Source organism: Lutjanus erythropterus, chromosome 9 (assembly GCF_056507025.1).
Source record: "Lutjanus erythropterus isolate fLutEry1 chromosome 9, fLutEry1.hap2, whole genome shotgun sequence".
NCBI classification, from domain to species: Eukaryota; Metazoa; Chordata; class Actinopteri; order Lutjaniformes; family Lutjanidae; genus Lutjanus; species Lutjanus erythropterus.
Window position 1 is genome coordinate 40,626,740 of NC_139325.1, and position 27,787 is coordinate 40,654,526.

The following is a 27,787-nucleotide window of genomic DNA, read 5'->3' on the forward strand; positions in this document are numbered from 1 at the left end:
GAGATTTTTGCCAAATAAGCGTTCCCATCTGCACACGAACAAACGGTCTACATCCGTACCGTCTGCCACCAGAGGGTGCCATAACCAAAAGTGTGTGAAAATAAGGAAGGAACTGAAACATGATCTCATTATAATAACATTGATCATCAGAATATTGTAGATAATCGAATAATTATTATTTAAAAGCATTTTCCCCTGAAAGTAGTCAGTGTACACGGATCGCCCGACTGACTGCCCTTTAATAAGTCGGTTCCTACTACTTCACATAAGATTAAAATATCTATGCAGTACATGGGAATCATACTACAACTCGTCTGGTTTTCACATTAGTGGGCGAGAGTGGAAAAGTAAAACAATCTCATTTGGGACTTTAACGCACAACATCCAGACAATCTCCATGCGCAACAGGCCAAAACAAAAAGCAGTGAGGCAAAATGAAAACTATATTAACCCTGATTTACTGTAGGGTTCTTTATTATGACAGCCTAATTAACTGTGTTGATATAATTTTTTTTCTTATCTATGGTTCCCAGATTTAATCAGCCAACTGTAATATTACAATAACATCCCTGCTGGAACTTATTGTGTCAGTGAGCAGGAGAGGCATGAGAATAAAGTCCAGTCGGTCAGTCATGAATCTCTGAAGTGGACCAGCCGCGCTGAAATGTTGGAGCGGCCCCAGAGCCCCCGGCTACAGACACAGCACATCAGCTCATCTGATGGTCCTCAGTTCATCTCAGCCCGGTTTATAGCACTGGATTCCGCGGAGAAATGCCACCAAAAGAGCCACAACTGACCGCACTACAGGCACTGACTGCAGCTAAATGAGATTATAGGTAAATATTTAATAACTTTTATGTAGTTGCATGCCCATTTAAGTATGCATTCTTTATTTATTTACTTGTACTGTCATGTTAGGTTACAGTTTGAATGCCAGCTTAAATATTTATATTACAACTTAGTCATTAGGTTCATGTTTGTCAAATAATGTTCTTTACATTTAGAGGTGCTTATTTACTTTACATTAACTTATTTAAAAGTTGCAATATTTTTAATTGTTTAGACTAATTACTATTTGCACATATTTTCCAGCTTTACATTTATTAACTATTATTATTTGACACACTAACATTGCTAATATTTTGTACAGCACATTATCATTATCAGAACAAGTATAATTTGAACTAATTAAGGTAATTTCTCATTACTGTCAGTAAGGTTATAGTTCACTGGCTGTGGTTAGTAGATGCATGATAGTAATATTTAAAACAGGTGAATCTTATGTTACTGCCAGAATATCTTTTAATTTGCATTTACTGAAATTAATGCTCTATGCAACTGCTTTGTCTGCTAGGATGGATACGTTGTTGAGGGGAAACCTGAGGAGAGGAGTGGCGCTCTGCCTTCTGCTGCTGGCTCTCGTGCACGAGGCCACAGGCCAGAGAAGAAAGACAGGACGCAGGAACAACTACAAGCTGCATGACGATGGAGGAAATGGTAATTCTCCATATGAGGTATCCACAAGTTGGTGGGGACGCGTCAGTCACTGGATCATGTGGGTGTAACACTCCAGGGAGGAGGATCAGACATTCAGCAAGCAGCATGCACAGCTCGGGATATGTAGGATTAGAATTAGAATCACTTCACTTGCAGAGGACTTTGTCTGGGCGGCATATGTGAGGAGACATATAGAGTCCTGCAGCCTGTACACAAACCAGACCATATTTGATTAATGTGGGAAGATGGCCAGTAGTGTATTTGTCAAGTCATCAAACTTCAGGTCTCAAGTCCTTGGTGAAATAAATCCCATTTCAAGTCTAAAGCTAAAGTCCTTTTAAGCTTTTTATACCACGGATCAAACCTAAAAATTCCAAACTCACTGGTCACAGTGGGACCACCTGTGGCTCAGAGTGGGTAGTCCACTGATCCCAGGTTTCATCACTTGGTGAAAAACCAATAGAACAAGTTAAAAAGACTAAGCTACTTGGAATTATTTTGGATGCTAGACTTAAGTCACTGGAATATATTGATAATATCATGTCAAAAATGAGAGAGAGCATTGCTGATACCTGGAAATGTTCTAGGTATGTAACATCAGACACTCTGGACCAAGTGATTCAGGCTTCAGTTCTGTTGCACCTCGACTACTGTTCAGTCCTCCTCTCATCTGCATCAAAGAAAGATCCTCCAACTTGCTGAAAACGACTTCTTCTGCCAGATTAGCTCTACATTGTTCAGTGTGTACTAATGTTAATCGAATGCACAGAGATTTTTCATGCTTTACTGTAGAGAAAAGATTACAATGTAGTCTTCTGCACTTCCTCAGGAAAGTCTCAAATGACAGGAAACCAGTGTAATTTTTTGACCAAGTAGTGTACATCTGACTAGACAGGCGAGTTTAGGATATCTTTTACCACCTACACCTAAGGACAAATCTCTGCAAATCTACTCTAAGCCATTTTAACAAGGTATTTGACCTTATTCTGCAAAAATAAGTAAATGTCAGACACAATTTATCACTTCTTGAAGAGCATTTTATATTGTTTAAAACACGACTGGAGGAGGACTTTAAGAGAGTTCTTAACACAAATAACAACATGAAGAAACCCTGCAAGTTTTATGTTGTATGTAGTGTCTAATGATTTGAAAACAGACTTTTAAAGTGATGTATTGTTGCTAAATATGTAAAAGGTTTCCTTTTTTTTGTAAATTTGTGATGGACCCCAGGAGGACTAGCTGACATCATAGTGTCAGCTAGTGTGGATTCTAATAAACCAATAACCAATAAATTACATTATGCTTAATGGTTATTATCGATTTTTTTTGCCCAACGCCAAAAATAAACTGCTTACCACAGCTTTAACTTTCTGTTAATCAAGAAACTTGTTAATAAATTAATTTCAGTGCTACTGCATGTTACTAAAAATTCTACACAGTATATGGAGAACACCCAACTAATGTTACCTATAATTTTATTAATAGATATGTACAGTATGAGTTTTCTACAAAATAGACTCTGCAGTTGCGACCTTCCTTCTCTTCCTCTACAGTTTTGTGAATCTCTTTTTTTTCCTGAGGTGTTGTTGGTTTCCCTCTCCAACAGGTATGTTATGTTCACTGGAGGTGGCTTTCATCTTGGACAGCTCGGAGAGTGCAAAAATATTCCTGTTTGAGAGGCAGAAGGCCTTCGTACTGAGCTTCAGCACCCGCCTCACCACGCTGCAGGTGGCCGGCTGGTCGCTGAGGGTAAGAATGGCTGCACTTCAGTACAGCAGCTCTGTGTCTATAGAGCACCGATTCTCCGCCTGGAAAGACCTGGATTCATTTCACGGTCGAGTCAGCACCATGAACTACATCGGCCATGGCACCTACACCACTTACGCCATCACCAACGCCTCGCAGCTGATGGTGCAGGAGACGCCGCCCGACAGCGTCAGGGTGGCGGTGCTGATGACTGACGGGATCGACCATCCCCGCAACCCTGATGTGATCGCAGCTGCAGCCGAGGCCAAAGGTCACGGCATCAAGTTCTTCGCTATAGGTTTATCAGACATCGCCCAGCAGAGTCAGAATAACGCCAAGCTCCGCGCCATCGCCAGCACTCCTGCTCAGCAGTTTGTCCACAGTCTTCTTAATCCTCAGCTGGAGGAGAAGCTGCTTAAAGAGATGGTGAGTGTTGGCTTCAAGTGACATGACCTCAGATAAGATGGCAGGAAAAATGTGTTTTTCTTGATAACACATTATACATGTGAAAAACATGGAAAGAGACAGAGAACTTTGTAGTACTGATTTGCAGAGTTAGACCAGTAGAACTTCTGTGATTTTTGGGCGGATCTGAAACATGGCTCGGTGACATACTGGAGCCATGACCCCCCAACAACATATAAACCACACAAACCGACACACACTACCTCACTCTCCCTATAGCGGTTAGTTACAAACGTACCTGAAGCTCTCTGAGTCCAAATCAACCCAGCTCAGTTCATTTCAGCTCACTTCAGTTCTAACAACCTGTCACAGAAGAAAAACAATACCATCCCCTCACTGTCCTCCGTCCTGGTGGCTCCAGTAAAGCTGCTAGACTGTCCTCCTCTGAGTTCGCCATGTTGACCTGCCATGTTTCTTCAGTATCTCAGAATGGGTTTTTCACAAGTTTTGTAGCCATTGTATGTTGTATGTATTTGGAAGGGGAGGGTGAAGCATGTTGGTTGCAATTTGCAGCTAAAATGCCACTAAATCCACTCCCACTAACATGTCAGTTAATGTATTTGTAAAGGCACCATGTGTAGGATTTGAAACTTGGGCAACTTGTAGTGTTGCCAGCAACACTGGAATAGATTTTAATGAGATGAATCTCATTTGGATTTCTTTGAAGTGTGGTTGTCAGCTAGCTTGTTGTATGACTTTCGTGAATCCGAACTAACACACAATAAGACTAATGAACTAACTAACAAACTAACCAACCGAAGCAGCGGTAGACAAGCACTTCCCATGTTCTAGGAAGTAAAATACTGGTGGTTTCCTGTCGAAAAAGGCTGCCTGAGCGCAAGGTAAAGTAGTGAAAATATTTGAAATATAACATACATTTAAGCTGGTATTGATTCTTTTAGGCAGACCATTGCTAAAATAACCACACTTCAGAAACTATCCCTTTAATATGTTGCTTCAGACTATTGATCGTTAGGTTCAAATCTCAACCTGAGTCATTTCTGTGTGGATTTTGTGTGTTCTGTCTGAAGTCCTTTGAAGTCTTTAAGCACTGTGGCTTTATGCTTGGAAATAGGTAGAACAGTTCAAAAACAGCGCAGTAATTATTGATTATTGAGCAGACATAGCTTCATTTAATGGGTCGCCAGCCCAAAAGGTTGGGTTCTACTGTGGTAAACTGTCAGCAAGAAGACGCTTCAGTGATTCTCAGCCATGTGCCGTTGATAATCTCCAACCTGTAATTACAACCAAATACCACAATTGCACCATCTGTTTTTACATATTCTCTTTCAAGGTGCAAAAATCCCTGACCTCGCTCGATGTTGTGTTTGCTCGGATTGAAATGTTACCTTCTTCTTGGCTCCCTAATGATTACTGCACATCCAGCAGCCTATTCGAGTGACATGCAGCTTCTCTTCCAGGGGGTTTACATTCCCCCATGTTTTTTTTTTTTTTTTTGCACTCTCTGTCCTCACACCGGGTTCATCTCAGTGACAGAGTTGTGTCTGCATGAGGGGCTTTCCCGCCCGCCTGCTTTGCATTTTCCATACACACAGAAATGTCGGGGTCAGGGCCTGTCTGAGAGAGTGGCGGCGCTTGTTCTGCTTTCCAGAAATGTACTAATCACATTTATAGCTTTCAAGAAAGACACTAAATATCAAGATAATGCTGATGTAAGGCAATATATAATAAAAATGTTCCAAGATTTTATCAAAACTAATGAGCTGATCTTTTCTGTAGTATCTGAACTGTTATTGACATTTTTTCTCTTATGTTTTAAATCCAGAGTGCAGTCGCATCTGAAGGGGTGAGTCTTTCGATACAATCCAGCATTTTACTTCTATAATTAATTATTAATAAAGGGTAGCATTCACTTTTTAATTTCCTCCCTGTTAGTGTCCACAAGCTCAAGTGTGTTTGTGTGAAAGAGGAGAGCGGGGCCCTCCAGGAAGTCCAGTGAGTATTTAGAAAACAATAAAACATTGTCTGCAAAACAGAGAAGTTTCATATAAAAAAAAATCTGTCTGGGTTTTTCTGCATTTCTTCATTACAAATGTACTATAAAGCATTATCTTGTCTTGTGGTATCTAACCAAGACTTAACTACTGCTAATTCCAGGGTAGGAAAGGGGACCCAGGCTTCAGGGGGCCGCCTGGTCTAAAAGGAGCGCGGGTAAGTCATAACACAAAGAGGCTTGATTAAATCATGGTTTAGCTTTAAGTTATGTTGCACCAAACTTATACATTTTTTTTTAATTTAAACCTGTCTTAAATCCTCATTTTAGTTTTTAGTCTAAACCTAGATTAATTAATTCTGTTGCACCAATTTTAAACTTACACTTGAGGAGGTTTAAGTTTTAAAATGGCTGCCTTTATGAAGTGGAATTGATCATAATAATCAAGTTCACTGAAGAAAGTTAGAAGACTGACTGAACCCATTTAAGTTTTATGGAGCAATTCATGTTAAAAATACAACCTTGTTTGCTAGCTTTTTTTTTTTTTTAGCAAACACTTTGTTAGTGTTTTTAGCTAGCTAGAAAACAACAGAACTTTTTTTTTAACTTTTAGAAAGCTAGCAAGCAATGCAATGTTAAAGAATACAGAGCAGCCAAAAGTTCATGGTCCCCACTTCTTTTATACTTGCTAGGTCCCAACAGCACTCAGATTTATTTATTTATTTAATTATTTTCCTTTGGGTAAGGAAGTATCACCATATTGATTAATTTCATTTAGATTTACATCACTAAACTTTTTACTAAACTGAGATTAGTTTTTAATTGTGCAACAGAACTCTGCTTAATTTAAATCTGGACTTTAAACCAAGTTTTGCTAAACCTTTAGAACTAATCTTCAATTAAATTAATCTATGTTGGTGCAACCTATCTTGGTGTCTGCAGCTTATTGTACAACTGTAAGTTGATCTCTTTTTATCAGGGCGAGTCTGGCTTGAATGGTCGACCTGGAAATGATGGTCCAGAGGTAAAAATAAATTCTCTTTAACCACAAACATGGTTGCTTCTCATCAGATGAAATGCCGATTTATAAACTGTTCCACCTTCTACAGGGTCGACCAGGTTATAAGGGCAACAAGGTGGGTGACATTTAGCTTTAGCAACATGTTTATCAGTTGTTCATTTCAAGTCTTAGGAGGGTATAAGAAGAGTGTCTAATCTTGTGTTTGGTCTTTCAGGGGGAGAGAGGAGACTGTGGCACTCCAGGGGAAAAGGGCGACGCTGTATGAACATTATTTACTACATTATTTTAATCAATTGCACAGAATTTGTCCTATTAATGAATTAAGTGTAATTTTGCAGGGACCTGAGGGACCTCCAGGCCAGCGAGGACCAAAAGGAGAACAGGTAGAGCACAGCCAACTGTCTTTTTTTAATTCAATGATAAGAATTATGAATCTTGTTTTAATCATTTTAAAGCTTGCAAATATAGATTTTGCAGGCTGATTCCATATACAATATGGAAAGAAGCATCTCCTGACTTTTTGTGTCTAATATAAAGTATACAGTATATTTATGGGGTACCTGTCAACTGAAAATATATTTCCTCCAGCTTGTTACGACATGAATGAGAAGACGAGGTAACAAAAAAAGATGGATGATGGGAAAATGTAAGGAAAATACCTTTCATTAAATAGCAAGTGACATTTTTATATACTGTATAGCACTGTAAAGCATCAACATCCTTGACATCACCCATAGATTTCTGGTGGCTCCAGCCAACATCTTGGTAATGCTTGACTCCACCGAACTCCTGGATAAACCACAAATGGGCAAAAATGGCAGCACCTGTCTCTCATTGCTTATGAATACCTTTAAGCATTAATATATAATTTAAATGGGTGAGTTAAATAAAAATTCACCCAGCCTGTTAACATGTTTATTTCTGCTGTAAATTTGGACATTGTAACATGGAGGTCTACAGGGTTAGACTTGCGTTCTGAGACAGCAAGTATTGGGAACTGCAGTTTTTGCGTGTCTGCGTTGGCTTCATATTTCAGCCCTGCAAGTTGCAGTTTGGTAAATAACATCACTTTGGTCCAGACTGAAACGTCTCTAAAAACTTTTTGACAGATTGCCATGAAATTTTATATAAGCAATCATGGTCTGATAATGTTAGTGATCTCGGACTCTTCATCTAGCAAAATCATGACGATAATGTTTGTGGTTTTGAGTGTAATTTCTCAAACACTGCTGTGTGGATAGTCCTGAAATTTGGTTCAGACATTCATGTCCCCCTCAGAATAAATTCCAGTAACTTTTGTAATCTCTGAACCTCTGATGATCATTAAAATTTAAATTGGTCAAATATTTTGTTTAACAACCAAATGTCTGCAAAACTGACATTCATAAGCCTCAGCAGTACTTTGTCTTTGGTGTTAATAACTAAATGTTAGCATGCTATAAATTAAAGAACAGGGTTTTTTTTCCTTTATTGTTGTCTTCCTTATTTATTCATATCTGAACATGCAAATTTCAGTCAGTGTACGTATGTTTGCATCAAAATGCTATTGTCTCCCTACATGCATGATGATGTTGCTACATATAAACCCCTGGGTCAGGCCTGTTCAACGGGCTAAATCTGGTCCTTTATTGTTCATTGGTATTATGGGTGCATCATTTTATTTAGAGGTTAATTAGCCCATTAAATAAACTCACTAGAATCGGTTTTCTGTGTAAGCTAATGTCACAATGGCTCTGGCTGCAAGCTGTGATAAGTTACATTTATAACGCAGATGGAGTCGCCTTTAAAATAGTCAACATGATAAACATTATGCTAAACATTAGCATGTTAGCATTGTCATTAGCATGCTTATGTTAGCATTTTGTTCGAAGCACCTCTGTGTCTAAGTCTCACGAAGTTGTAAGTATGACTGTAGCCTCTAAGTCTTGTGTAAATAACTTTGCTAAATGCTTATAGATCATCATTATTCTTATCGATTCATCAACAGTCTTTAAATCAGTTGTCAGTTGTTATGACTGATGATTGTTATAACGTTTCCCACTCATCCTTCACACCCTTGAACGCATCGTCTGCTGCCTGCTGTCGATATCGATACGCAGACATCACTTTACATCAGACCACGTCGCTCTCGTTCACCCTCCAATATGAAAAATGGAAGTGGAATTTGTCTCTTATTCATCTCTGCACTAATGGAATGTGAATATTGGATTATGGGTAATCCTGATACTAATGTGGCTATCCAAAGCAGTGAATCCAGGCTTGCAGGATATTATTCTTTTGCAGGAACAGACTTTGTGTGATGGGATTAGTGTTGGGACCTGGCCGCCCAGCACCACTCTTCCTCCTCTGTGCCACTGGCACAGTGTCAGTATAACCTTGTTATTTTGTGAGCTTGGCCTGAGAATCGAAGGACATGAAAGCCGTGAATGTTTATGTTAATCCTGTTGTATTTTACATTCAGTGGTCAGGGGTTGGTTGTGACCCTGGTCATACAATGTGGGGGCTTCATTTCAAATCCATACATGATTGTTTTGTGCTGCTCAAATCATTTTTTTTTTTTTTAGGATTTTTTGTTGGGAAATAAAGAAAATCACCTCAGTTGTTTCGGTAAAAACAATAGATGCTGAAAAATATGTCATTAAAGCAAATTCTTGTTGCGCTGATGGATCGTATAAGAGTTTTAATTTGTTTTGCAGGGTGCGATGGGACCACCAGGAGACATGGGTCCAGAGGGCCCAGGAGGACCTAAAGTAAGTTTCCCAAAGACCTCAAATGCATTGACAGTTACCTGTGTTTATTGTGTTCCAGTACAACAAGTTGGCGGGGGGGGGGGGGGGGGGTTATTTTTGTGCTTGATAACAACACATTCCACTGTATTTTGCGCATACAAACACCATAGCAACATTGCCGCGGACAGTACATCATGTGCGTGACTGGTTTAATGAGACAGAAGTGCTAATAATAACAGCTTTCACTGTTGTTGATGCACAGAGCAGCCATGTTGGATTCTGAAGTCGGGGTCAGTGAGGGTGCTCCAACTTTATGAGTCAGAAATCTGACTCGTTAGCATTTCCAGCTGGGAACTCCGAAATTCCAGCTTCATAGTTCAAATGTAATGTCAGATCATGTTGTTTGGATTTGAACATTTTAACTTTGATGCCTCCTAGTGGTAGCAGAAAGAATACGCTGCAGCTGACAGCAGTGTACAATCCTAAAACAACTACACAACCACAGTGCACAACAATAAATAGAACTAAATTCACAATAATAATAAAGAAATAGTAACTATTTATTCACTTATATTTCCCACAGTAGCTAACAAGATTATGTAGCTTCAGACACGGGATCTAGAGATATTTGAGAATAGAGTCATAATTCATAAATATTCAGTTATTCTCAAGTTTAATCCTGAAAATCTTTCAATATTTCTTTTACGATGTTCAGACTTTTCTCAAAATGTAGCAAACCTTTCTTCAGTACATCAGAACTTTCTTCTGAGAACACGATTTCGACTCAAGATTACACCGATACAGACGCTGTCCTCATCACAACCTGCTCGGTGTGAGATTTAGAATCGGATGTTCACATTAGACTGATTTGGTTCAGGGTTTTTAAAGTGAGCTTGTAGGAGGTACTTATCCATAGTCAGTGTATTACTTACAGTAGATGGCGGTGGCAGTGCATGCCTTTAGTTTGGAGAAGCAGCAGGAGAACTCGTGTAGGAAGCTAAGTGATGTACTGCAGGGTGCAGCATGTGTATATTTTAACCACACAGATAAATCAATCAGATCAGTTTAAGTGTGCACTATATTTAGGATATTTTCTCCACTTCGCCTTGGTGTCAGACAACCTTCTCCGACTATAGACTACCATTATATCAGCCAAATATCACTCTCTCCAAAAGCCTCCAGACTCTTTGTTAAAAACGGTAATTTTACCTTGCAGAACACTGAAGCTGCTCGGCTCCCGCTGCCACAACTGGTTAGTTTGTTTGTCTTATTGTGTGACCTCTGTGAATCTGAACTAACCTTTTAAAGCACTGTGGTCACACAATAGCACAAACGAATGAAAAGTCTGAGGCAGTGGTTGATCAGCCACTCTGCAAGTTTAAATTACTGTTTTTCTAAAGGAGTCTGGAGGCTTTGGAGAGAGTGATACTTGGCTTATATAACAGCTGTTTCACATCAAACAAAGCTGTCTGACAGCAAAGTAAAGCACTGAAAATATTATAAATATAGCAAACACTTAAACTGATATTGATTTTTTACCTTGTGGCTAAAATATGTTTTGCTGCTGACCTTGTCCACAGCAGCACATTGCTTATTTTCCCACACAGGTACTCCTGTTCCTTCTCTTAACTCTTTATCCTATACCTTTAAAGGAGTAGTTCAACATTTTGAGAAGAGGAATGACTGAAGTTAGGGGGGGAAAGTTAGCTTGACTCAGTCCAAAGAAATAAACCAACACTGAACTCATCGAATAATAAATTTAATTTTTTTCTTTTTGTTTAATACATGCACAAACAGAAATACAAAAATGACAGTTTGTAATTTGAGGAGGAGTTACATGCTGGAACTATTTATTGGTGTACGAGGGCTGAGCACTTCTGTGCAGCATCTCCACTAGTTTCCTGGCAACCTCGGCGTGCTGCCAAGAAGTCGCTGTGCTCAGCTGTTGTTTACCAAAAATAGTGAGAGCATGCAACTCCCCATGAGCATTTTTTCCATTTTCATTTTTCCCATATGTTGAACTATTCTTTTGAGGTGTAAAAGGCTTCTTTTTTTTTTTTTTTTTTTAAGAAATTGAATATTTTCATTTAGTATTTTGTGATCTGAAATTCCATTAATCAACATCCCATATAAGCAGAGCATTTTGTTACTAAAAGCATAATTATTCAGTCAACCAAAGCATTAAATTATTTATGAGGATTTAGAAATTTGGGTTTATTTTTCCTCAGAATAATGGGATAGTTCTTCAGACACTTTCCCACACAACATTTGTATTGTCAGATAGTTATAGACAGTTTGGGTGAAAAAGCGGGCGACATAAGAACGACCTTTAAAATGTGTGCCCAAGGCTAATAAGATGCTGCTGCCTCCATCACCACAGAGCTTTTTAACAAAGACGTCTTTCTTTAGTACGGACAAAATGTAATGTGATTTATCGCACTTCCAGGAAAAGTCCAGACATTAATCAAGAGTTTCACAGAGGGAATAAAGAACTGGTTTTTATTTCTTAAATGTCATAAGAAGTTGAAACAGGACTTTAGGCCATTTGGCTTCACTGGTGAAGAGAGAAATATATTGTGTATTTCCATCAGATAACACTGCTACAGTAAATAACATTAAATTTTTAAAGAAGAAGGAAGAATACAGTTGATTTAATTGTGTACACATGTAATCCACAAAACTAAATGAAACCGTCACGGTTTTAAAACACAGTTTTACTGTGAAATTTACTTTTTAAAGTAATAATTCCTCTCGATGCAGTGTTGTGGTGAAAAGAGACAGATAGGGTGTCCCTGTAGTTTAAAACAAATTTAAAAATACGCATTTCGTTCACCTGTCTGCACTGCTGTCACACAACATGCAAACCTCTGAACTTGTTTACCTGCCACAGGGGGACAGAGGGCCCAGTGGTGTTCCTGGACCACCAGGGGACATCGGTATCGGGTTCCCAGGAGGAAAGGTAACTCTTTAAAATTATTACCATAAAAACATCCTCTAATGTGTGCAAATGAGAAAAAAAAATCTGGTGATCCATTTTATAAGTCTGATTTAAATTGTTTTCTTTCAGGATGATTTTTTTTTTTTGCGTTTGTTGACATTTTATGTTTGGTTCCAAGAGGCAGTACATCACTACTCTGTGTTCTAAATAAACAGAAGCAGGGTTTATACCGATACAGTTACTGATTACTTTTTTAAAAGTGTAGTCAGTAACATAATCCAAGTATAACAATGTTAAAGTATTAACTATGTATTAATGTATTAATAATTAAAGATATTTTCATCATCAATTCATCGGTAGATTATTTGCTCAGTTAATCAATTTGTTTTTCGGTTCATTAAATGTCAAGTGAATGATGAGTGAAAAAACCATAAGAAGATTAAATCAGAGAATTTGCATTAATTTATTAACTGTTCCTTCCTGTGTTGTACACAATTTATTAATTGATTGATTAAAAAAATTAAGCATTTTTTTCACTAGAGGCCATGATAATGAACTGACAACTGTGCATGGTAGTATAATGTTCTTTCTTTTAAAATTGTAATCCTGCTAATAATCCCCATTTTTATTAAATGTATCTGTAATCTGGTTGCATCTTTTTTTTTTATCTGTAACTGTAATGGAATACATTTACCTTTTCTTGTAAGAAAATGACATAATCCTGTTCCATGTAATCTGTGACTCCCCAAACCTGAACAGGAAGTACGTATATGGTGTGTTAGCATGTTGAGAAAAATTGCTGTCATGTCTTTCTTTTGGCTGCCAAGTTTTGGCTCCAATTAAAATACATTTCAAGCCAAACACAGGAGAGAAAACAAGTTAGATCAGACTTTGAAAATTGATCTTTCTTTTCTCACTTGCCTCTCAGGGCTTCTGTAAACCTATAATCTTCATCAAACCACATTTATGCCTAATTGCAATCTAAACGGGGGGTTATGGGACGCTGCAGAGCATTTTATTTGCCAGAAAGATTGTTTGATAAAATAGCTTAATAAAGTTGTTTTCTCTGATAGTGAGGAACTAACAAAGCCCTAACAACTGTCAAAGGTAGAATCAAGTTATCATCACTTTTAACGAATTACTGGAAAATGATGCGAGTTACTTACTGGTGCTGTTTGATGTTTACAGGGTGAGAAGGGCATTCAGGGAAGATCTGGTCCCACAGGTCCTGCTGGGATAGGAGAACCAGGACAACCAGTGAGTACGAAAAATAAATAATGCTCTTGTATTACTTTTTAATATTTTTTTAATGTATTTTTTAATATTGCTATAAGTATATCATAAAGATACAAGTATAATATCTTGTACACAGTTAATTATTTTTATGTCCACTCTGCATAACAGTTTCTTCAAAGCATAACTGCAGTCTAGTTTCAAAAACAATAAACAATAAATATGAAGTATCCATATATTTATTTAAGTAAAAGTAGCAATGCAACAGTGTAAAAATACTCTGTTACAAATCAAAATTGAACTTAAGTACAGTATAAGAAAAAAAAAAAGTATTTCCAGCAAAATGCACTTAAAGTATCAAAAGTGAAAGTACTCATTAGGCAGAGTGGGATATCTTGAATGTGTATATTGCCGTATTTTGTCAATACTTTACAATACAGCCTGCAATTTGCAGTATAATTTTATTGTATGAATCAATATAAGTTTACTGCATGGTACTTAAAAGCAAGACCATTTGGAACAAAAATTCTAAAAATTCTGATATTCTGCAGAAGCTACTTTAGTGCTTGAGTAAATGTACTTAGTTACATTCCACCACTAGCAGATTTTATTTTATGCACAAACACAATATTTTTTGATCAGTTTGTTGAAAACTAGTTCCTTGTCAGGTAAAATAGGGTTTGATTTTAAAAACCAAACGTTTTCATGAAGAGTGAGTGAACATCCAGAAAAACATGTAAGATACTTTTATTCGCTTAAATATAGTTTTCTTCTGTTTTTTACAAACTGGCTAAGTTGTCAAACATGAGCGTGTTTTGTGCACTTTACTCACATCCAATTCCAGGATTCCTGGGAATTTAAGTTTAGAACAATTTTCAACCACCTGCTGCCACCTGCAGCACCAATGTGCAAAGCTTCTCAGTAGTGCACTTTTATTCTGTCTGATATCGATCCACATTGTTTTTCAGTTGCCTCTTTACTATTTTATGGATTCCTGAAGCCTTGTGCCATTTGTAGATTTTTACTGAAGTTGTTTGTCTGTTCCAGGGTCCCCCAGGACCCCCAGGTGCTCAAGGAAACCCAGGACCGCCTGGAGAGGGGTTTCCAGGGCCTAAAGTGGGTCAAGTTTTTAACTACGTGTTGGCTAAAGGAGTGTTTTTTAATAATATGTCACAGTACATAAAGGATACTCTGATCATGCAGAATTTCATACCAACCACAGTGGACTCTGATTTGCTGATTTCACCACACAGTATGGAAATGGTGACAGTTACAGAAACCTCTAAAATTGGAGGATTTTGATAACAAAAAGTTAGAGTCTCAGAGACTTTATTATATACACTGCAACAACATTTTTATGTTAACTAATTTAACATTTAATTCTCAGGAAAGAATACAGGTTATTCAGTCCCTCAAGCGTGTAAATCTAAACTAATATTCATAAGTTTTCTTTCATTCATTAAATTTTTGCCCCTGCCTTTTGACAGGGCAGAATTTACAAAATGCATGCTCCTTTCCTTTAAAATGTTCCTCAAAAAACAGGTTTTCTTAGAAAGTCTTGTTTGATGTAGCTGTCAGTAGACTTTTAGAGAAAAAAAGGTTGAAAATGTAGATGCAAACTGCAAACACGTTTCTTTATGTTCTATATTTTGTATTATTCTTTAAATCTTTGTACAAAGGCCCTTCTAGGGATGAGAGTTGCCAACTAGCTTAGAATATAAATGCTGTGGTCGGTGGTATTGGTTCATGTTATATACTTATTCACGTTACTATTAAATTATTCATCAGAAAAAATATTTACATAGAGAGGAAGGGTTGAAATAGAATAGAATAGGAGTCTAGATATTGACAGTGGAGATAATGGAGCCTTTTCCTTACAGCCACCATCGAGATGTAACCCCAGAGCAGATGCAAAGCAGAACAGATTGATTCATGGAAATAATAAGCAGGACATGTTTTCACTGATTTCTACAAAACATTGTGCATTTACTCAGGAATTTACTTTTTTGGCACAACATCACATTTGAAACATGTTGGACATGTGTGAAGTTCATGAAATTATATCATGAGAACTGTTTGAGGACAGTGATGTCACACTTTCCATCTTTGCTTCAGGGTGATCGAGGGTACGATGGTCCGAGGGGAAATCGTGGACTTCCTGGAGCTGGGGTCAAAGGTGACAAGGTACACAGACTTGAAATAAATTTTTTTCTGATGCTGCAAGACGTCCACTTATGTCTCATATACTCTGATACAGAGCTCATTTATGAAATTCATTTGCAGTAAAAATCTTTTCTCAGGGCAATCAGGGGCCGCCCGGGATTACAGGTCCAGTCGGTGCTCCTGGTGTGGGACTTCAAGGCGAAAAGGTGAAAACTGCTGGTACCTCAGCTCAGACTGAAGGGACGAGATCCTAAGCCTGTTTACACCTGGTATTAACATGCTTGTCAGGTGATCTGATCACCGGTGGACAGCTACGAGTGATCGGATTTCACTTTTCTAATCTCAATGCAAATAACACATCACTTTTTAATACAAAGGAAAAAATAACTTTTAATGCCATATTTGCAAGAAGGCATACATGATTAAGAAATTGCCTTACCTGTTTCACAAAGTTGCACACTTTTTAAGGAAGTCTGGACATGTGGCAGTTACTAGTTCACTGGTGAAATCACTTGGAACAGACACTGTTTTCACAGACATCTGCTGCTTATCTTGGCAGGTGAGAGAGCCCAAACTCGTAAGCTGCATTACAGTGAATCAGTGATGTACTTACAGGATGTCAGTTGAGTAGGTGGTTCTTCAGCGTGACCCAGAACACATTTGTGTACACACTGCTGAAATAATGTGGTCACATGTGGCCCAGACCACCTCAGAATGTGGTCTGAGCGATCAAATCTCAATGACCAGTTGTGATTGCATCAACCAAGACACATGTTTATGCCAGGTGTGAACAGCCTCACTTTCATAAACATAAAGATATCATACAGAAAGCTACCAGTGTCTTCCAACTGGTGTTGTTAGATTTGCTGATTTTGACTTATTCTTCTTTCTCGCAGGGGGATCTGGGCCCAGTCGGACCTGCAGGCCCCAGAGGACTGCCAGGTATTGGAATAACTGGACCAAAGGTAAGACAGGAGGGGAGCGTCCATTAACTGACAGGATGTTTGTCTCAGAAACAGAAACTCGGATGCTAATTGTGATCGACAGTCAGCTGATTCCCTGATTGCATCTAAATCGTTTTGCATATTATATGAGACAAATGTGTGGAGTGAAACAGAGCTGACTTGTCAGTCAAATGTCTGTATGAATCAGTCTCCCTGTCAATCATGGAGATAAGAGAGAGGCTGTTATTGGTGGACTGTTTGTAGTCTGAGACACATTTATTTTATATTCAGTTCTGGTTTCCTGTGTCCTAAATTTCACTCAAAAAGAAAATAAAAAAGACAGAACATAATTAAAAGTCAAAAACAAAAATGGTCAGTGAGGTATGATTGGCCCAGAGAGATCTTGCATGGGTAGAAATCTCTCTGAGATTATAAAACACTGAATATTTCACTGTGTGTGTAAATGTTACCTGTAGGGGAACCAGGGACCTCAAGGTGAATTTGGGCTGCCAGGTGAGAGAGGTGTGGGCGAACCAGGACCTAAAGTAAGTATAGTTCCCTTTAAAAAAAAACAGTTTGACATATTAGGAAACACGCTTCTTTGGTTTCTTGCCAAGAGTGAGAAGAGAGGAGTGATACCACTCTTGTCTGTATGCTAAACATGAAGCTAGAGTGAGCAGTTGGTTAGCTTAGCTTAGCATAGCATAAAGACTTGTCATTTTGGTTTTTCAACATATTAAACAAACAAGATATAACATGTTTATGATACAGCTGTAAAGATGGGTGTATTGTATCCTTGGAAAAAAAAACCCAGCTAGCCTGTTTTCAACCTTTATGCTAAGCTAAGCTAGCTCCATAGGTAAAGTCCAGATGAGCAGCAAAACAGTGAGTATCTAGCTTTAGTATCGTGATGTATTTCTGAGTGAAACAGGATCAGCAGACAGGACATAATGCTGGGAGGTCGTGTCTTGATGAGACCCCCAAAGCATCTTGCGGGAGTGATCCTTTCTTTCAAGCCATGATCGTTCTCTAATCTTAACCAAGCACTTTCTGTCCCTAAGCTTACCCAGATCTCAACCACAGCATTGTCACAAACATAATTAATTTGTATAGTGTGCACATTGAAGAGCCAATGACTTTTGCAAATCAAGGCTTCCCATCTAGATACGTTTACAAGCAGAAAACTTGATTGGATTTTGATATGAGAATACAAAGAAATTGATTTTTTTGCATTACTTTGGCATATTTTTAAATAGGTGAATAATGGGCATGGGAATGGCTGTTAAACTTCCTAACTCTTGGCAAGCAAGCATATTTCTTAAAATGAAATGTAAAATATCATCTTGAGGAAGAGTCTGAAACTGTAGGTCATTAACTGTAGTTCTTTTATCCCTGCCATCTGCTAACATTAAGGGGGTGGGGCTTATGACCTATACTGCAGCCAGCCACCAGGGGGCTTGCCAGATGTTTTGGCTGTCATGTCGTCCATTTTTATAAATGTAAATTGTTGAGACTAGTCGCAGAAATGAAAATAAACAAGCATTAATCTCTAAATCAGTGACTTAACAAGAAGCTGTAAGAGGTTAAAGGTCAGAGTGACTGCTAATGCTTTCATACCTTTGCTCAGTGGTTTACTTGATTCTCCATCAGTCTGCAGCTCACTGATGCTGTGATGATGATATGTTTTTTGTCTCTCAGGGTGACCCGGGGGCTGAGGGTTTACCAGGTATACCAGGTCAGCCGGGAGAGGATGGAGCCCCGGGACAAAAGGTAACTTCATGGTATGAAGTATTTTATTTCTCTTGTTTCTCACCACTCTGCTGTTTCATTGACTGTTTTTGAATGACGGCAGGGTGACATTGGGTTACCGGGACCGAGGGGACCGGACGGGGCTCCTGGTAAAGGTGCACCTGGAGAGAGGGTAACAGACATTTTTATGTATATAAAAATTATGTATAAATGTAGCAGTAAGCAATATCTTCATATGATTATCTAAAAGCTCAACTCAGTCGATGATTCAGTGGATTGTTTGAGCAGCAGTTTTGTGTTATTTTGGCAGGGAGACAGAGGGGACAGGGGGACCAGAGGACAGCCAGGAGCCGTCGGTCCTGTGGGGCCAATGGGGCCAAAGGTGCGTAAAAACAAAACAGGTGACCTTTATATAAAAATGTTTTATAATAATTTTAAACAGCGGTTGCTGCCACATCTCTAGATCAAAGCAGTTAAGTGGTGAGTGAAATTCTGACATATTTGTCAGAAATGATGGACTAAAATCAGGAAAATAAGGTTGTAAACTTAAAGGATTTTTTTTCTTACCGTCCATGCCATCAAATTCATTTTGAGAGAAAATCATTCATTTATAGTGACGTCAAACAGAAACACAAGAAATACAAGATAGAAGAACAATCAGTTAAATAATTAACAACAAAATCAACTTGCTTCTACATTTACTGTATTTACTTTTTAATCTATTATTTATTAATGATTAATCGATTGTTTTCTGTCTTTTTTGAAGACTTTTACTGGAATTTTACTGTTGCATGATAAATGTTGAGACTTTACTGAAATTAAAATTAATATCCTTTCTATACCTATGCCAACATATTGAACACATTATTTATTTGTCATGCTTTATATGACTGTATGTTTAAAACTTTGCTTTTTTATTGTTATATTCCTATATCATTACCAGTACTATATTTTTCTATATATCAGGTCTCACTCAATCTAAATGTGACTTCCTGATTAAATAAAGTTTAAATGTGATCTAATAACACATCTATTAAACTTTAACAACAGTCCATACAGAGTTACTCTCATATTTTCTCAGTATTTATTATATTTTGAATGTATTTGGCAGAACACGCCTGAGTCCTCCCTTGTGGTCTTGTCTTGTTTTAGTCTGATAAGTCTTTTTTCTTCCAGGGGGAACCAGGAAGCATTGGGCCACCAGGAGGAACTGGAGCACCAGGGAGGGGTATACCTGGTGCCAAGGTGAGAAAACATGGTGAAAACAAACAGCTGCTGAAACTGTCGACAGCGACACGTTCGGTTCATTGTTCTACCTCTGTTTTTTTTCCCATCAGGGAGAGGCAGGTCCACGAGGAGCACCTGGAGCTGTGGGAGAGCCGGGGACGGGTTTACCTGGACCCAAGGTGAGTTGAGCTCAGGTTTAATCTTCGCTGATCTTCACATAAATAGTTCTGATCAAAGTCTTTGGGTTTTTGCAGGGAGACAGAGGGGCCCCGGGGCCCGCTGGGTCACCTGGACTGAAAGGTGACGGTTTCCCCGGCCCTCCAGTGAGTATCAACCCACAGAACAGCTTCCTTTGTCACTTCACACCTCCAACTAAACACTCAGCTTTTTTTTTTTCACCCTGCTCTTAGGGACTTCCGGGGCCTCCAGGTCTGTTGGGAGAAACTGGATCAGATGGAATCGGTTTACCGGGACCAAAGGTAAAAGTTCATCCAGGAAAAACCATAAAATAAGGATGGTGTCATCAACAAAATGACGAAAGTGTTACCTTCAGTTCACTGCTGATTTTATTTGCAGTAGAGCTTCTCTAAATATTTTTGTATCTTTTTTATCAACAGCAGGTCTCAATATAAGTGTCAGGAGATAACATTAAGAGATAAGATTATTGATAAAAAGAAAATAAACAAGATTTATTCTAAAAATTCTAAAAATTGTTTTTGCCTGATATTTCTCCAAAACATGCCATTTTTTGCAAGATAAAGAAACACAAGTGTGTAATATAATAATGAATGATTCACAAAATTCGTGAAAATTGAAAATTATTTTGATTTTCAGTATTTCAGGTGGTCTTGCTGAATTGGTTGTTGCTTTCTGTATTTTCATGTTTTCAATCTTGTGTTTGATTCTTTCTCTTTTTTTAATTCTGACTGTCTGAGATGATTTTTGACATATATCATATAACAAGCTCTTCTCGCTCAGGGGGACAGAGGCTTGGCTGGACCTCCTGGACCTGCTGGGCCACCAGGGATCGGTCTGCTTGGTGCTAAGGTAATCCGTCCTCTCCAAAACAATGGCTTGAAAGCGATTTTTGTTTAATACTATAAATGTATTGCTCATTAATGTCTTTAAATTCATGTTGGCATCCAGAAACAGTCACAGTTTTCTCTTCCTGCAGGGTTCAGCGGGCCGACCCGGACCACCTGGTCCACAGGGGTTACCTGGAGAGGGCATCCAAGGACAAAAGGTACTTGTACTGTACTGTTTCAAACTCCAAAAGATATTGCATAAAATTGTATTGTATAAGATATTGTATAAAAGCAATATCACACTCAAGGCTGTGCTGTTGTACGAGATATCAGCACAGGTGTGATTATCTCGTCCCAGGTGCTTGTGCTAAAAGACAGATGAGAGGAACTTCCTGTATAAGTTCTCATTGAAATGGTCTGTACTGTGTGTTTCCAGGGGGAGCCTGGATTTCAGGGGATCTCCGGCCCCCGAGGTCCTCCTGGACAAGGTCTGCAGGGGGACAAGGTAAGGATACATGAACATGACACACGAAGAGACAGTAAATGAAGCAGAGCGATAAAAATGACTTTCCATCACAGCATCCACAGATAAAATGACAAATGATAAAATGTTTTTTTTCCTGTCCTCTCACAGGGGGATCGAGGGTTCAGAGGTGAAAAAGGCAAAAAGGGAGAAAAAGGAGAAGCAGGAGAAGCAGGAGCCACTGGACCTTCGGTAATGGATTTAGTTTTTAGAGCGATTAAAGAGCTCTGAGGGAAGAAAATAATTAACATAGATCTGTTTTCAAATCACAGGGTAGAGTGGGACAAAAGGGGGAGCCTGGACTCACAGTAAGTATCAAGTATTACTCCTATGGTAAATACCTAATCCCAGCACACAGATGATAAACCAAATAAAATACTCACCCACACCAGTAAAGTGGTCTATGCAAATGGATGACATTTTGGAAAGTACTGCATACTCTTATGATCATGTATGAATAATCACGTTTTCCATTTTCCACGTATGATCAAAAACAGGATGTACATTTATTTACACGTCAACTCTAAATGTATTGACCTTTCTATCTTTCACAGAGGGATGAAATCATCAAAATAGTGAGATCCATCTGCAGTAAGTAATCAGAAACTTGAAACTCACATTTTGAATTGTTCTTGATCCTTTATGTCTATAAACGGCTCCGCCTCTTGCTCTGTTTTGTCAGATTGTGGAGTGACGTGCCGCCAAACTCCCCTGGAGCTCGTTTTTGTGATCGACAGCTCCGAGAGCGTCGGCCCCGACAACTTCAACGTGATCAAAGACTTTGTGAACGCCCTGATCGACCGAGCCTCGGTCAACCGGGACACCACGCGGGTGGGCGTGGTCCTTTACAGCCACATCAACATGGTGGTGGTCAGCCTCAGGCAGGAAGCTACCCGTGACGAGGTCAAGTCCGCGGTGCGCGCCATGACCTACCTGGGCGAGGGCACGTTCACGGGCAGCGCCATCCAACAGGCCAACCAGGTGTTCAAGGCGGCGCGGGCCGGTGTGAGAAAGGTGGCCATCATCATCACGGACGGGCAGGCGGATAAAAGAGACGCGGTGAGTCTGGAGAGCGCCGTGTCAGAAGCTAAAGGAAGCAACATCGAGATGTTTGTGATCGGGGTGGTGAATGAGAGTGACCCGCTGTACGAGGAGTTCAAGAAGGAGATCAATCTCATGGCCTCTGACCCTGACGGCGAACACGTGTACCTGATCGATGATTTCAAAACACTTCCAGGTGAGCAACGCTGCTGATCACATGATGTAGCTACATATTAAAGGATTAGTTCACACAAATTAACATTTCTCCTTTATTCCGTCATACTTATTCAAGTACTGTACCTAAGTATATTTTTGAGGTACTTGTACTTTGCTTGAGTAAATATTGAGCAAATATTTGAATTGTGGCATTAGACTGGTAAACTGGAGCCATGGTCCCCCTGAACGCTATATAAGCCCTGTAAATCAACGCGAACGACACAACCTCCCCCTCATGTGAAATTTATGTCTCAAAATCTTGAACAAACGAGCAGTTTTCTCTGCTCTGAAACTGCTCAGTGTCAAAGTGATTTTTTTTTAATCATTCAAATTTGGCTTGGTGGTTAATAACACGTTTCTTTCTTTCATTGTTGCTTTACAGTATCTTTAAACTATAATCCTATGGCTCAGGAGGTAGAGCATGTCACCTAATAACTGTAATCTTTTATTCTTTTATTATTTATTTTTTGTTTTTTGTTAATCTTCTGTTCTTTTATTTCTATGTATTTTCAGTGATGTTCCTTTGCATTTTCATATTGTTCTTTTCTCTTTTATTGGTCCATCTTAATTCTACCTTGTGTTTGTGTCTTTTGCTACGTGTTATAATTTTACCTCAATTTGCTTTTCCTGGTGGTTTGGTTCTCAAGCCCTGGGGATGCAAAAGCCAGTGTAATCCTAATTGCTGGTCCCACGCCTGCATAAAAAACGAGGACGGTTGAGTCAGGAAGGGCAACCGGCGTAAAAAAGCCAATGCCAAATCAAATATGTGGATAAAAATCAGATTCCCATGCTGAGCTGGGTGAGGTCCAGTTTGCCAGCGTCTGCTGTGGACAGATGATCTGCTGTGGCAACCACAAAAGAAGAATTACGCTTTAAACTACCCTGCATTTATTAATTTAACAATACTTCTGTACTTCACAGTAAAAATTTTGAATGCATGATGTATACTTGTAATAGAGTATTTCTAAAATGTGGTATAGCTCAAGTAAAATATCTGAGTACTTTTCTAACACTGAGATTTCTACCTTCATCCCAAAACAATGGAGGTTAATTTCTGGTGCCCACAGCATTAAAACATTTTTTAATACTGTTATAAATATATAAATATAATAAGTTTTAACAGTGACAGAGACAGAGTAACTGTTTCTTTTGATAATCCAAAGTGGACACTGTCAAATGTTGTTATAGGGACTAATTCTTTGGCAGATGGTAGTTCTAATGAAAACAGTCGACAGTGAATTCTTCAGCGTTAACGGGGACAGTGTCACGAACACCACAACAAAATTCCATTTACCTTCATTAGAAAGTAGAAGATACTCCTAAAGGAAAAGAAAATCCATTTTATTTGTAATTTGGTGAATCAGTCCTTCAAATTTCCAGTAAGTTCACAGTTGTACACATGTTCCCCATTTACTGTGATTCCACAGTTTCACTATGTGCCCAAAAATCAATGTTTCAGATATGATCACTGGCAGGAAACCGTCAGTGCACAGAAACTGACAATCTGAAACTTGAGCTGAAAACTGAAACTTCCCAAACAGTGTTGCAGAAAACTCTGGACTTAAATTATGCATAAATCTCCACAGAAAATATTTTTCACTTTCTCTCGCTCCACTAAGATTAGGTTCAAGAAAATTTTAAACAATTTCTTCTGCTGTCACTTGGTGGCGACAAAGAGCAACAGTCCAACCACTGACTGCACCTCTCTATCCTCTACACTGGGTGTTCATAAAGGGGAAAAATCAGATAGTTTAGGAGTGAGTCTGCAAAAATCATTCTTCTATAACCTCCACTAGCATGATGCTCTTGTGCAAGACGCCCCAAACGGTTCGCATCCAGAAAAAGAAATTAAACAATTCAAAGCAGTGTATAACTGTCTATTTACTGTCATGTTCCTGTTCTTGCAGCTCTGGAGAGGAAACTGCTGAGTCGCATCTGTGAGGACGGAGAGAGACATTTGTTCAGCTCCATCCCGAGTTCCAGACTGCCTCCAGGAATCCCTGAGGTCTCCAGCAACGTCCGAGAACCTCCATACAGGACCGATACAGACACACCTACCTTCACAGGAGACTTCAGGAGAGTTCAGATGGTGGTGCGCTGTTTTTTTTTTCTACCTCAACAGAGGCTGTGTTACAATCAGTCAGTCATTTCATTTTAACCCTAAACTGCACTCGACTGGAGGATCACAGGAATATAATAGGAATACTACAGGCAGCAGTGTGTCTATGATCCTCTTGCTCTTTTATGACTTTACCTTACTGCTTGTGAGTTTGATCACATCACTCTATAGAGGTTATTGGCTACAATACAAAACAGAATTTAATATTTATAGTATATAGTATAGAGAATATTGTAGATCCAAGACAAAACTGACAGAAGGGCAGAGAAAACAGTGCAATTACAGCAGAATGCACGATGGATTTATCAATACACAGCAGAGTTAGTTCTGGTGGTATTTCAGAGCCGTGGTCAGGGCCATAGATTCTAACTTTCCCAAACCTCAGTCAGATAAAGAATCAGTGACTCAGGTAAACTAGAGTAACTTTTTCAACTAAACAAATACACTGTCCTGCACTCCCTCTGCAACTTAATTAGAATGATACAAAAACCTTGTGGCATGGCTCTGTGGGTGACAATGTCTGATGACACAGTCTGTTCCAGACTGAAATATCTTATTAACTACAGGATGGATTGACATAGAATTTTGTAGAGATATTCAAGGTCCCCAGAGGATAAATCCTGTGACTGTAGTGACCCCTGAATCTTCTAGCGCCACCATGAGGTCTCAACAATTATTGGATGGACTGTCATGAAATTTCCCCTGACTTTTCATATGGCGTCATAAGTTGTCCAATACTTTGGTTTATGACTAAACACTGGAACATACTAACCTCTCACAGAGTTCTCACCAGCCCCTAGTATAGATTAAATATTCCTTGATGACCAAGCAGTACTAATCCCCCTGAAACATTTTCCTGTTATCATGTGTTTTTGGTCCAAGCTGGACTTGGACCTGCTACCCTCCGGTCCCCAAGCCAAGTCAGTCCCAAACACCAGATTTATTTCTGCATTGAAGTTCATGCCCCACCTTTGGGATCAGTATAGACAAAATAATTTTTCTTATTTGCTTTTGTAGCTTTCAACCACATCTCCAGGTGTTTGTATAGCAACATGACATTTGTGTATCTTACCTGGATGAATCCTTCTCTCCTCTGTTATAGCCCGGCCCTCCAGCATCATATCCAGACAGAGAACCCGTCACTCCGCAGAGACCCCCTACGGACGACAGATCCTCTTCGGAAATTCAGAGATTCCCACTCTTTGACAGGGAGCCCTTCAGACCTGTAACAGAGTTCCTCCCACAGTTAGACATAAACAACCCCACAAACCGCATGGTGATGACGGGAGCCATCGGGCCGGCGGGTCCCACTCTGCGGGCCCCACCTGAGGAGAAGACACCGCCGCCGCTGCCACCGACACCTGCAATGCTGCCTTCAGACACCCACAAATCAGGTAGCTGTAGAGTTTGCAGAAGAGATTGTAGGTTTGAGAAATCAATGTTGGCACCGAAAATATGTTTAAAAAAATATTAAGAAAACTGTTGAGACAAAGAGGTCAACAAAATATCAGATAATATCAGAAGTTGTACATTTACTAACATAATATGCAAAACCTGAAGCTATATGTTTAAAACAAAACAAAACAAAAGAACATCAATCAGCCAAAATGTGATATATTATATATAAATATTTTGGAAAATAAATGTATTCGCTCTCTTCCAGAGCTGTAGCTAAATATGAAGCTACAGGTAGGAGCTACAATATTTTAGTTTATGCCAAAATACCTGCAAAGCTAGTCACCGTTTTGGAAGTCTAAAGTCATCAAATCTGTGACTCGAGTCTGATTCAAGTCCAGGTCATGTGACACATCGAACAATGACATTCCCATCAGCCTGAGCCACAGGTTTCTTTGTTTAGCACAATAAGCAAATGTTAGCAGACTAACATGCTAAATTTAGATGGTGAGTACGGTGAACGTTACTCAACTTCTCAATATCAGCATGGTCACATTATAAATGAGTCTTGTTAAGTTTAACACTTCTTGCTTTTTGTTGTCTCCAGACGAGCGCTGCAGCCACCTGCTGGATCCAGGACCTTGCCGGGATTATGTGGTGAAGTGGTACTACGACGCCACAGCTAACGCCTGCGCCCAGTTCTGGTTTGGAGGCTGTTTAGGAAACACCAACCAGTTCGACACTGAGAAGAGCTGCAGAGAAACCTGCGTCAAGGTCTAACATGAACACGCCTGTAGTCATAAATATACATAAATGCTCATCAAACATCTTGCTGCGACTTCAAGCCTTGAAGTTCACTTCAACTTCACTTCCTTAGTATTTTATTTGTAGCTACTTTGTCATGGATAGGGGAAAACGAACAGCAAATGTTATAACAGAGGGATCATTAAACTAAATTAGCCCAAAATGGAGTTTTCACTGTTCAGTAGGCTAAGTACTATTAAATGTTTTTTTTCCTGTCAGCCAGAGGGATTTGTGTATTAATTGTGTTAATCAAGCCAAGCTAATGCCGAGAAAATGATGTCTGTGATGTTACTTAACACTGTTGAACAGTTCTGTTAAAAATAAAACAAACTTTTTTAACCACTAACCTTTCTACTCAGAAAAAGTAACCCTTTTGTACGATGCAATGGTGTATTTTTCTACTTAATGTCTTCAGTTTTTTTATGTTAATGGTTTTAATACTGTGAAATGTCATTAAATAAGAAAAAAGCAAAACAAATAAACTTATAATTTCATGCACTGTAGGTTGAATGCCCTCATTGTAAGTTGATTTGGACTGAAGTGACAGCGAAATGAATATAATGTCAGGTAAGGTGTGATGTCCACATCTACAGAAATTCAAGTTTTTCATACAAAAGAAAAATAGTTCTGGTTGTATTTTGCAACACACCTAAAAAATGTAATGAAGTCTAACAGAGGAAAACAGCTGGTATTGCACTAAACCTCCAACTTAAACCTCAAAATAATAAGCTCAAAATGACTTAATATTTCAAAATGAGTTTGTAGTTCAAAATATTTAGTTAGACAAAAAAAAACAAAAAAAAAAAACAGGATTCACCACCTAACAGGAAGACGACTCACTGAGAAACATTTTCTTCACCCAAAGTTTCAAGTTGGACATGATTACATGGAATTAGTGAGGAGAGGCTGTTCTCAGAACAATGCATCCATCTTCAGCATACAGAGAGCTTATTAGACTCTAGAAGGCCTCTTCTTGTTGACTTCAGGGTAACATCTTG

The 27,787-nt window shown here is 38.9% G+C and overlaps 1 protein-coding gene across 1 annotated transcript; it reads left to right on the plus strand.

Annotated features, from left to right (window-relative positions):
- Nucleotides 1-403: 403 nt before the first annotated feature.
- On the plus strand, nt 404-27,292 carry col28a1b (collagen, type XXVIII, alpha 1b). The gene is made up of 35 exons (XM_084727613.1): nt 404-836; nt 1,355-1,497; nt 3,104-3,669; nt 5,495-5,515; nt 5,605-5,664; nt 5,827-5,880; nt 6,642-6,686; nt 6,772-6,798; nt 6,898-6,942; nt 7,022-7,066; nt 9,380-9,433; nt 12,303-12,371; nt 13,539-13,607; nt 14,631-14,699; nt 15,699-15,767; nt 15,884-15,952; nt 16,643-16,711; nt 17,167-17,235; nt 18,389-18,460; nt 18,543-18,611; nt 18,750-18,821; nt 19,616-19,684; nt 19,777-19,845; nt 19,921-19,989; nt 20,077-20,145; nt 20,645-20,713; nt 20,841-20,909; nt 21,128-21,196; nt 21,326-21,406; nt 21,487-21,522; nt 21,769-21,805; nt 21,897-22,451; nt 24,379-24,563; nt 25,693-25,984; nt 26,593-27,292. Exons 2-35 carry the CDS (start codon nt 1,356-1,358, stop codon nt 26,763-26,765), a joined length of 3,597 nt encoding a protein of 1,198 aa, XP_084583739.1. The 5' UTR covers nt 404-836; nt 1,355; the 3' UTR covers nt 26,766-27,292.
- The last annotated feature ends 495 nt before the right edge of the window (nt 27,293-27,787 follow it).

Coding starts and splice junctions, on each gene's coding strand:
- col28a1b (XM_084727613.1), top strand. CDS start 1,356: ATGGATACGTTGTTGAGGGGAAACCTGAGGAGAGGAGTGGCGCTCTGC. Junction 19,846..19,920: donor CGGGTTTACCTGGACCCAAG/GTGAGTTGAGCT, acceptor GGGTTTTTGCAG/GGAGACAGAGGGGCCCCGGG. Junction 20,146..20,644: donor TCGGTTTACCGGGACCAAAG/GTAAAAGTTCAT, acceptor CTTCTCGCTCAG/GGGGACAGAGGCTTGGCTGG.